Source organism: Astatotilapia calliptera, chromosome 16, assembly GCF_900246225.1.
Source record: "Astatotilapia calliptera chromosome 16, fAstCal1.2, whole genome shotgun sequence".
Taxonomy (NCBI): domain Eukaryota; kingdom Metazoa; phylum Chordata; class Actinopteri; order Cichliformes; family Cichlidae; genus Astatotilapia; species Astatotilapia calliptera.
The window spans coordinates 23,682,296-23,694,335 of NC_039317.1; the positions used below are offsets into that span (position 1 = coordinate 23,682,296).

Below are 12,040 nucleotides of genomic sequence, written 5' to 3' on the forward strand. Positions count from 1 at the left end.
AATAATAATTCAGTCCTAATGACCAAACTTATTATGGAGGTGGGATGGTTAGAAAAAAGTGCTTGGGAAAGCATTAGGGGAGGCTGTAAAACACTTTGACTCAGCAGACCCACTGCAGAAAATGAACCGCATAACCTGCTCCTACACTCAGAGAAGCAGCGCTTTAGGGATGTGCATTCCTCTAAATAAAGACATATGTTTTTTTCTTGTTAGATGCCTAAAAAAATACTGCTCACCTTTCTTTATTTCCCAGCCTTCTTTAAAAATAAAAGTGCTCACTGTCTGGATAACATACAGCTGTCTCGAGTGTACTCTGGCATGGTATAACACGCATAAGATGTTGCACGGCTTTGGCAACACAGGTTTTCTTCCTTTTCATGCAAATGCAGATTGTCTGGAATCTAATTTGGGAGAGCGAGGGGGAAAAATAAAGATTAAAGAGATAGAAGAAGAATGGAAGGATGGAGGAAAAAAGGAAAAGAAGTCAGAATGGGAAAGAGGTAGAGAAGAGGGAGAAAAAGAAGAAGGTCAACAGTGGGTGGGAAAGAAATACAGGGGGCAGGATAGAGAGAACAGAGAGGTTCAGGCATAGAGATAGAGGGAGGGAGGCGGGAGTGAAATGGCACAAAAAGTGAATAATCACTCCCTCTCTTCTTTCATCTGCTGGCTTAAAGGCTTAATCTGCCTCCTGCGAGTGTGTGCGCTCATCTGTGTGTGCGTTTGCACGAGTGTGTCGAGCCCCTGGTGTTCTTCCAAAACGAACCACGAGGGGGCAGCAGCTACTCGCATTTAATCGCTTGTGACTCTGCCGTCCAGTCTGTGATTTGTATGTAAATAAATACCGTTGATGCCCGTGTGTGAGTGAACTTGTGTTACACTTTAAATGTGAGAAAGCTGTGTTAAAGTCGCAGTGTTTTTAACTTCACTTCTAAAAGTAGGCACCATGGAGATCGGGGTTGATAGAAGTAATGCACTGGATGCCACTTTCTGTCCACCCACAGAGCTAATTACTCTGCCATTTTATTCACCCACGCTCAACACTCTGCTTAGGTTTAAAAAAAGAAGTAAAATTGAGAAAGATTAATCAGGAAATTTTAAGAATGAACATCTCCTTCATATTCATATATCTTATTTAGTTTGGTGTCCTTGTTTTCCCTAGTCATAGCTGTCGCTTTAAGGACAAAAGAGCCTCTGGGTATAAGGATCAAGGTTCCAACATGATTTAATGACACCACTATACAGCTAAATGTGAGACTTATTTACAATCAATCTCCAAAGTGTTTCAAGGCATTTTCAGACTTCATGCAATCACTTCTGACAGCCTTTTTCTTGGCGGTTGGCCTGTGAGGGCAGGCCTCTTGGAAGTGGTGTACAAATGCATTTCAGTGTCCGGCGTGATATGCGTCTGTAATGCTGGCTTGCACTGTAGACAGTGTGTCGAACAGAGATTACCCTAAACTGCGTCTGGCAGAGAGTTATCATAGCTGCTTCATCATTTCCTCTGTAACAAAGTCTGTGCAGCCTCACCGCCACGCTGATTTCATACCTGATGTTTCAGCTGTGCCAATGCAACCGCGAACGAGCCAAGTACAAAAGGATAGTGTCATATAATGGGACAAAAGATGTCAATACCCAGTTTTTTAACCAATAATAATTAGGTTGTAACAAGCCCGTTTGTCTTCGGAAAAAAGAAGAATTATCTGGCTTTCCTCTGAAATTTTAATCAGCATTTAGATGATAAATGGATGTTACAACTACAGAAAAATCCATACTGAGAGGCTCTTTTGGGATCAGAGACAGCTCAGAAAGGATGTTTAAGCCAGGTGATCAGTTAAAAGCTGAGAAAAATCTCCTTAAACCCTCCAAATATATGATTTTAGGAGGGTGGTGCAGAGGTGAGCTTGGGTCTGTACATGTACCTGTGTGTGCACAGGGAACTGTGCTTGTTTGGCAAATGGTGATTTGAAACTGACCGTAGACGTGGGTGTGAAAGTGTAGTTGTCATTTTAGCTATCTGTCTAGGTTCTACTGCGCCTCTGGTCCTATATCAGCTGGGATAGGCTCCAGGCCCCCTAAGAAAACTGTAAATTGGTTAAGTTGTTAAGAGAAGACCATAGTGTGTATAATTTTAGTGATAAAAGGCAGCATTCTTTAAAATCATAATGAAATAAAGGATGTCATAAATAGCCATTTTAAATGAATTACAGGTAGTTGTAATATATTTATTAGTATGTGGAACACAAACTCCTAACAAAAAATGAGAGGCATTTCATCTATGAGTGTGACAGTGTCAACAAGGCCTCTGCCTGCTGTTCCATAGTCAATGAGCTGTTTGTCAGCTAGCCACGTAGTTAGATTAGCTGTCCCAGACAGTGAAGCCAACAGTGAGGCAAATGGAGCTGAGACAGATGTGAGCTTTCGGTGCCATCATTCACTGTCAAAGCAGCCCGACTTAACATCCACAGCTTTAACGCTGCGGTTCTTATAACATATAGGATGGCACTCAGCGTTTGTGCCAGCTGCCTGGGTGAATGACACTTACCGAGGAAGAGGACATACACAGCACAGATTTCACACCTACTTAGCTGTGAAAGGTGAAAGACAAAACACATTTTCTCCTCGCGTGGTGTGAACATTAATTAAACTATATGTGATGAGTATTAATAGGAGGAGTATAATGTCTGGAGACATAAAAGTAGAAGTGGCACCAATTACTTGTTCCCTCAGTTACTATCCGTGTAAATGAGAAGAGCTGGGCGGTTTGAAATGAGGGAATTTAGGTGCAGGCAAAATACGCAAACTGACAGATGAGTTTTGCCATGTTGAATTTCCAGCCGTGAAAAACGATTCTGTGAACATTTTCATTAATAATTTTGGCAATTCTGGTATATTTTTCTGTGTTCATGTCCATAGATCTGAAATATTCTTGCCCTGATATAAATACAGTCATTTATAGTTATTTTATGATTAAGAGGTGTGACTTTCATTTCTCATAGAACCTAATTCCCACAAAACAGTTCAGTTTTGTGATTATATATGTGAAGAAAATAATGAAAGCCATATTGGAATGTAAGACATCCAATTATTCCATTAGAGGAAAAGTCCTTGTGGCTGTAATTTCACAAAATCCAATAATTTTTTTTCAAAATCTGATGGCAAATGTTTGTACAAAAAGACAAATATTGAAGCAAGCTAATAATATTTGCTCTCTGCTGCAAAGTGTCTTCAGAATTATCAGCGAGAATGAGCCTCACCTTCTCTGCTTTGGGCGCGAGGACGCCTTGGGCTGTGGTGTGTGAGGGGCCCGGCGATGGCGGTTGCAGTGGACTGGCTGACTCTCCGTTGAGGAGCACCGCGGACACGTTCGGAGGCGTGAGGCAGGAGAGAGGGGAGGAGAGGGGGAGGATGGGGCGCGAAGCCGGGGAAGAGAGGGGCGAGGGCCCTAAGCTGGGTCCCGGAGATACCATGGAGAGAGGACGACCCGATTGGCCAGGGCAGCGCGACGGGGAGGAGCTCTGAGAACGAAGGGGAGATATGGCCACCGTGGGGCGTTCCGGGCTTGCAGCAGAGGGACTGTGGACTGGAAGACACAAAGATGCAGTGTGGATTAGTATAAATGAGCGGCCTTCACTGACTTCAGCCGTCACTCGGTATTAGGCCCTGGAGGGAACAAATCAGTGGTTTGACATTGAGTCTCACTGAATAATCACTTAATATTGCAGGAGAGGGCTGGTTTTAAAATTGTGTCTCGGAAATAATAGGTCTGCCTGTATCTGTAAGCAGTTAGCATCATTATTACTTTCAAAGTCATCTTAGCTTGTTTAAGATGTACCCGTGCTACCTCACCCCTCTGTCTCCTGATACTCCTCATATACTGGCTAACACTAAATTACTTGATACACTATTGTGTCCAAGGCTCTGGTGCAATTTGCACAGGATAGAAAACATAGACACAGTACAGTCAGCCGATTGTCAACACCCATGTTGGTGCAAATATGCAAAGAAGTTGTAACCACTTTAGTTCCTACATGAGAAGTCTTCCAAACCTGCAAGTTTATAATGTCTGTTTAGAAACCAACTTGTCCAACAGCTAAGATAATAGTCATTATAATGCATTACTTCATGCATTTATAATTGTATTAATTAAATTTATAATGTAGGAAATGCAATTTAACACTATTAGGGCTGAGTTTGTTTCTCGTGAGAATAAAAGTGCACAAATATACAATTCCACGACAACATTCAGGCAAGCACGTGAGTGTGTTTGTGTATGCATGTGCACGCACAAATGGACACATATGGTTGCTAGCCACCTGCTCTTCTACACTGCAGAACAGAGGCAGAAATCCACAGAGAGGTGTACCGGTCATGTGAAAAACCCCAAAATGCCAGAGCTATGCGCATACTTTCTTTTGTAATTGAGAACAGATGCGTGTGTGTGCATGTTCGTGTGCGTGCGTGCGTTTGTGTGCGCATATATGCGAGAGGGAGCGCAAGAGAGGGAGAGAAAAACAGAGCGAAAGGAGAAGCTCTGTCATTACGCCTCCATAAAACAAAAAGCACAGTGATGTCATTCAGCTGTGTGTTTTGTGAGTCTGTGTGTTCACTTGTGTGTACGTATGTACGTGGGAGTGCTCGTGTGTGTATGTGTGTTATTCTTGGCTGTCTCCTCACAGTGTGTACTCTTTAGCTTCCCAAATGAAACACTCACCATTATTTTCTCAAAGGGAGAAAGCAAAGATTCAAAGAGAGATCAAGGCTGATGTGTCGTATGGACACTGCTGTCTGTTTGTGTGTGTGTGTGTGTTTCTGGGAACTGTGTATAAGGGTGCTTCTGGCAAAAGCAGTAACACTGCATGATCAGAGTGCTTAGAAATGTCTGTGTTGTGTGCAGAAGTCCAGTGTCTTTATGTGTGAGTGCATGTAGTAACACTGACATTGTGCTAAATTATCCAGCTGAGGTACAATGTGTTCTTGTACAGCCTCTCTGAACATAAACTCCCATCTTTAGTGTTGTTCCTTAAGGTTTATGGGGTAAAATGCAATGATTGAGTGTATGTGTATGATGCACATTAAATAATGTCCCACGGTCACAAGTTTTTTCTAAATTTAACAAAAATGTTTTAGTGTCTATATTTAGGTTTTGCTGCTTTACTGAGGACTGCAACCGGTTGCAATCAACATGCTGCAGATACAGACAATATGATTGTTGGAAATGCATTATATTTACCCCACAGCATACCCTCTGGGCCATTTTATTAGGTATACCTATTCAGCTGCTTGTTATCTAATCTGGCAATCACGTGCAGGCAACTCAGTGCATTTAGGCTTGTAGACGTGGCAAAAACAACCTGATTAAGTTCAAACTGAACATCCAAATGGGGAAGAAAGGTGATTTAAGAGACTCTCAACCAAACTCCCTGAGAGAAACTATCCAGTGAGGGGTGGTTTTGCAGGTGCCAGAGATCAGACGAGCAAGACCAGATGGCTTCAAGACGACAGGATAGCAACAGTAACTCAACAAACTACAGGTTTCAACCAAGGTATACAGAAGAGCATCTCAGAAGGCACAACATGGCAAACCTTGAAACAGAATACTTTCAAGCAAAAGACCAGAGAGGGGCATCATTCAAACCCCACAGACTACTAGGATGACATGTCCTTCCTTCTGATTGGCTGCTTTCAGCGGGATAATGTGCCACGTCACAGAGCTTACATAATTTCAAACAGATTTCTTGAACATGACAACGGGTTAACTGTACTCAAATGGCATCTCCAGACACAATTTGTCATTCCAATACAGCACTTTGAGACAGGGTGAAACAGGAGATTCACACCAAGTCTGTCCAGTCGACAAATCTGCAGCAAGTGTGTGATGCTTTCATGTCAATGTGGACCAAAATCTCACCTTGTTGAAGCTATGCCACGAAGAACTGAGTTCGTTCTAAAGGCAAAGGGGGAACCAACCTAATACTCGCAAGGCATACCTAATAAAGATGATGAGCGTATTTTATGAATGTATTAAAGCGAAGCAGGGTTATAAAAAGAAACCTTGGTTATCATGTTGACTAATAAAAAATTCACCAGCTGTTAAATCAGGGTTTTTCTCTGTCTGGTTTGGGAAAACCTGGGTGGATATGTGCACTTTGTTCATCATTAGTGCACAACTGCTTGCCAGCACAATATACTTTAAAAGCCAAGTGTGCACATACCTTTGGATATTTTGTCTATGTGAACAATACTAACTGGGTTTCATTTATTTAGGCACATTTTTCTTGTTTGCGTTTATTTAGCTGCTACCAAAAACAATCAGCACATGACTAACAACATGGAAGAAGCTGAAGATTAAAGAGGTTACTTGTAAAACTGCATATGGTAGCTACTTGAATTAATGACTGTTCAATATTCTGTAATCAAAGACTACGGGGCAACAATGCTATAGCACCCCAAATAATCTGGACTTGGCTCCTTTAAGGCTGGAGGCTGCTGAGCAGTTTTACTGAAGCACATTAAAACTGTAAAAATACTGCACATCCCCGTATGATTTCTTTTTACTGAATATTTCTTTGCAGCAAAGATCCAGTCATCTGTCATTTAAAGAGGCTTTAATGTTTCCCCTTCTCCTGCGGAAAACCTTATTCTTTGTTTCTCAGAAGTATACGTCAATTTTGGAATAACTGATTTATCATCAAAGTAAAATCTTTTACCAATCATAGAACATACTGCCTGTGTCAGTTTGTTAGTCAGACCTTTGCGTTTTGCTAACTCTGAATTTGAAACTAACAGTCCTATTAGCCTGAAATCTGTAATGCTGCAAAGTAAAGTTTTTAAAGCATATTACAAAAACCCATGCATGATATTTTTCAGGATCTCCTTTGCTGTTACCCTGCATTAAAGAAAAATATACATGCGATTAAAGCAATACATCTATGTGATACTCTAGGTAACTGAAAAAAAAAAGACTTTTTCTCTGTGTCACAACATCCCACCTGGATGCAGTAGCCTTAACCTGGCCTGGCAGGCTAGGCTCAGTACAGCTGCTTTTACGAAATGAAGGGGAACGACACTGTTATGCTCTCTTCCGTGCTGTATATAGACCTTTTTCTGGCTTATAAATTGTTCCATAATGAAGAAAGGTGGTTTAGAATAGAATAGAATAGAATAGAACAGCTCTTGTCATTATGACAAGCTAACAAAAGCACAAGAAAACAGATATGATAGTCTACTTTAATTGTTATATTTGGTTTTAGTACATTAAAATCCAATTAGTAATTTTTTCTCACAAGAGGAAAACTTGTGCAAAACTTTTGACCAAGTAGAAATATATAGATTTAAAATGTTTCTGCTCACCCAGCTGCATTGAGGTGCGTGCTTGGTTGGTATGCTGGCTGGAGCGCAGGCAGTTTTTCAGCTGGGCGGCAGCAGTTTGTGGCGAAGAGGCGGGACTGATGCTGTTAACAGCGTTGGCTGAGTTTACCAGTGGGGTGCCAGGACGGGACGAAGAGGGCCCCGGGGATCCTGGAGACGAGGGGTCTAAGATTTTACTTGCCACCTGACTGCAGCCACTTCCTCCTCCTGGGCTGGACAAACACGAGCTCCGAGTAGCACCAACTCCAAATGGAGCCCTTCAACGAAAAAAGGTGAAAGCGATATAGACTTTTTATTAAATTTATTTTATCATTTAATTACAACTGTTTTCTACTGTACTTGTGACCATTAACATTTACTGCTCTGAAAACATCAGTCTCTTTCAATACAGTGACTTTTCTTCTAGTGCCACATTAAGATTCATTTCAGTGGTTTAGAGTAAAAACTGTTGAACATATTGCCTTGAAATTTGATGTACCACTGGCCCCTGACAGTCCTCTTCTGTTTATTTGCTCAGTAACTCAAATACCCATTTAATGCTAAGTAGCAAATCGGAGCTTGAAAACCTACACTTTAATGTGGTCAACTCCAGCTGTGTATTCATCTCAAGCTGACGTGAGAAAGTAGCTTTACAATCCAAGACCAGAAGCCATCTCCATGTATAAAAATAAGATGGAGATAGCTTCTGGTTTGAAAAGTAAAGCCAGTGTGGAAGGGCCCTAAACATACAACCATTGCAAAGGAAAATCTGATTGGACAGATTTACCCAATGATATATTAGTTTAGTTAACATCCTTTTTATGGTCTCTAGCTATAGTCTTCTTTAACACAGCATGGTGTTTGCATTGTAAGTTAGCCATATTTAAAGTAAAAACAGAAAAAAAAATGAGGGATAAGTCTTTAAAAATGGCTACCCCAGTCCTTACCAACCTGCAGCAACTCTGGGAACTAATTCTGGCCTTCTGGTGAACGATAAATGCAACTAGTTAACAGATAACAGATTTGCCCTTTTTACTAATTTATCACGGTTAATTGCCATATTATCAGAAATTAATTGCATTCAAATGCAAATGTGATCCCATTCAGATTTAAACTGATAGACTGGTAGCAGATTGATAGTGAATGCAGTTTTATCTTATTGCATCAAAGTCACTTTAAAGACAGCAGCTGACTACAAGTGGTTGCAGACCTGGTCCCTTTCTTTGAAGCAACCATTTCAAAGGCAACAAGACTTTAAGTTCATTGCACGCAGTCACAGTAATTTAGTCATGCTGCGGTCTCTAACCACTGCTTTCCCTAGTGAGACCGTAGCACAATGGGGAATATAACTGAAAAAACAAACATCATATCATACTTAATAAGCGACCGAGACAATAAACTCATCAGGAGTTATGTTAAATGTTAATTATGAGCCAGTACTGAATCCAAAATTAAAATTTGCAAGCTTCCCTGTCAGTACTATTACCCTCTGTCAAAGTGAAAAATTCCAGTACTATTATCTGACCGGTGGATCAGCACGAGAAAGTGTCCTGCTGTAACATATATGGCGTTGCAGACTGCTCATGTTTCTGTCTGCAGAGTGCTGAATGGCAGAACAGTGAGCTGAACATTATTGACGCAGCGGTATTCACACACTTATGGTTGCCCATCGACTTCCCGTCAGACACATACAGAGTTATGGCTTTCTCTCCCTGTGTGTGTTTTTGCCAAAAGAAACTGCAAAGTTATCCACTGTTTCTTCGACACACTAAATTCAACTGCTTAAAGTGTGTGCTGGGTTTAACTCAGGTCTTTTAGCAGGCGTTTTTGGCCTTACTTATGAGTAAGTTTGAAGATTTCATACAAAAGAGGATTTTTTTCCCCCCAGTATGAGTTCAAGATCGGAAATGAATCCGGCAACACAACAATCAAAAGGCTTCTTGGGAGTCTTATGTTTAATCACATGCATTTGTTATGTATACTCACGGTTTGCATTAACCAGGATAATGAATTCCACAACAAATATGCAAATATTCAAAGTGAAATTTAAATTTGCCAGTATGGGCCACCTGTGTAGCTCTAAAATAAACATGCATTTATGTGTTTGATCAAGTCAGTGTGTTTCTGTGTGCATATCTTTGGCAGCTTCTCATTATCATACTGAGAAATTTCTGAGCTGCACTGCAGACAAAGGGGGGTGGGGGGTAGGGGGGGTGTAAGGAGGGAGGAAGGCAGAGAGGGAGAGAGTATGCTTGCGTAAAAATAACAAATTGCCTCTCATTTGATTACTCGCCCATCCTGTCTTTCTCTCTTTCTCTCTTCTTGGGATTGCATAATTGCAAAATGTGAAGCAGCCATTCATATCCACTGGAGAAGGACACCTGCTGTTTTTGCACCCGTTTCATGTCTTTGTATCATTTTCTTTTGCTTTCTCTTCCTTCTTCTCTCTCCTGCTCCTCCTCCTCCTCACTCTGTCAATTTCTCTTTCAGCCATCTTCTGTTTGAATTTCTTTCCATAATTCACGCCCTTCTTCACCTTTTCCTTTGTCAAACCCATTCTATTCCCTTTCAACCGTTTTCTTCTCCTCTCACATTTTGCTTCCCTCCATTCGCTTTCCCTGTTTATCCTGCATAGCCTCATCATGCTCTCCAGCTTCTCATTACCTTCCTCTCTCTCATTTTTTTGGCTCTCTTTTCTTCCATTACTGTTACTGTGCCTTGCTTTCATTTTCTTCTCTCCTTTTTCTTGACTGCATCATGGAGCGGAATACAGATGAGATATAAAGCAACTGAAAACGTTTTAATGCATATGGGAATAATGAGGGTAATTAAGTTGCAAAATATTTCAGCACACCATTTTTACTGGTTTATTTGTTTTGGACAGCTACGAGAAGTAGCTGTACTACTAAGTAACGACGAGGATGGTAATTATAATAATGACGACAGTCGCAATGATCTACGGTGAGGCTGCGGAAGCCAAACACTAGAACGGCAGAGCCAGTAGTGTCGGACTGGTTAAATTTTATGATGTATTTAATTTAATCTTCATGTAACAACATTGAATTGATTAAGAATTGATTAGATCAAGATTAAGACATTTTTGCACTACACTTTGTTTCTTCTTGTCTTCACAGCAATATACAGTTTCGCTCCTAGCAATGGCTTCCCAGATCATACTTCTGGTAAATGTGCTGGCTCGACCTAATCATTTTGGTGGTTTTTGTAGCCACGTTGGAGATAATATGCACAGATTGCACCTTTCTCCAACTAAAGCCCCCCAAAATTACCTTTTTGGGTGTGCCTTTGTGACGAGAGGCAGCCTGAGTGCAGAAAAACACATGTGCAATTGCCATGCCATAATACCGGGCAAATTGCACATTTCAGTCTGCAACTAAGTAATGACTGCAAAAAAATTACACAGTAAATTACAACAACTATGTTGATGCTACCATTCACATTGCCTTTGTGAGAGGACAAAATTGGGGTGTGCGTCTGATTTGATTGCAATGCTGGGTACATTAAAAAAAATAAGAGGGCAAAAAGGCTTTAACAGGGCATAAAGAGATTAAAAATTTAACTCATGTGCCCTCTGCTTATACTGTGGAGAAATTCAGTTGAACTTACTTGTCCATCTTCAGTGAACGAGATTAACTGTACTCTAAGCTTCATCACCACAGCTGATATGATTGGCAGTCATAATAAGAGCTAGTGGAATTCTCTAAAAGCTAAGGTGCTTTAATTGTACCTTTATTACTTCTTTAAGGCCCAGCATAACTAAGACTAATTCAAAAATCAAACATAATGCACCATTTGGGTGTTCGTGAAAACAAGCCATCACCAGGTAAATGACCACTTTTACCAATATGTTGAACCCACAAGTGCACTATAAACTTTATGCTGTCATAAAATCTGCTTGTTAAGTAATTGTTGTCTTGTATGCAGCTCTTTGTACTGTGGATTTAGAAAAGATTATAGGCTCTATTAAATTGATGAAAGTGAAGTTGATGTAGCACAGCATAAGATACTTTTATTGCCTTTTACTTCAGTCACAGAAGCTGAAAGCCTTGCCTTAATAAAGGCTAGACTTCAAATGGATTTTCCACTCAGCAGGAAGAGAAAATATAAATGGACACAAGGGTGAGTATCAAGTCTCGATGTGACAACCATTTCATTTCACTTTACTGTTTTGCTTTTCAGCTTTGGTAATGAAGTAAAAATGCTCAGTGTGGGGTCCCAGTTTATTTAGCTTACATCAAACAACAAGGTAAGAACACCCGGGGTGGGTATCTCTGTTATCTGTCTTCAGAACACTGTAGTTTTACCACAGCAGACAAGTGGATGGATGGACACATCTCAACAACATCTGTCATTGCATAACTAAGTTGCCAAGTGTTCATGCAGTGGTAGTTCTTTCACTATTTAACCACATGCATGCAGTACTTTCCGCTCTCACCTGGACACAGGAGTGACATAGTTTCCCGGGAAGACGCCAGAGGCAGCAGTTCTCAGTGACGTGCCTTTGAACCATCCGTCTTGACACTTCTCTGTCACCCGATACATCTCCCCTTTTCTAAGCTCCAGCTCGTCAGCCTTCTGGGGTTTGTAGGCATATAATGCCAGGTATCTGAGAAAGAAAAGTGACAAGCTGCATTGCAAAAGCGAGTCATATAATAACAATATTTAACTCTAAAGG

General features: G+C 40.8%; 1 protein-coding gene across 5 annotated transcripts in view; it reads right to left on the minus strand.

The window, feature by feature from the left end:
- The window catches only part of LOC113008489 (E3 ubiquitin-protein ligase SH3RF3), a 111,352-nt gene that overhangs the window by 11,010 nt on the left and 88,302 nt on the right, over positions 1-12,040 (minus strand). For all 5 annotated transcript variants that reach the window (XM_026145941.1, XM_026145937.1, XM_026145940.1 and 2 more), the window contains 3 exons: positions 11,801-11,971; positions 7,351-7,625; positions 3,255-3,580 (listed from right to left, as the gene is read on the minus strand). In XM_026145941.1, coding sequence (XP_026001726.1) covers positions 3,255-3,580; positions 7,351-7,625; positions 11,801-11,971 — 772 coding nt within the window. The remainder of the gene's footprint in view (positions 1-3,254; positions 3,581-7,350; positions 7,626-11,800; positions 11,972-12,040) is intronic.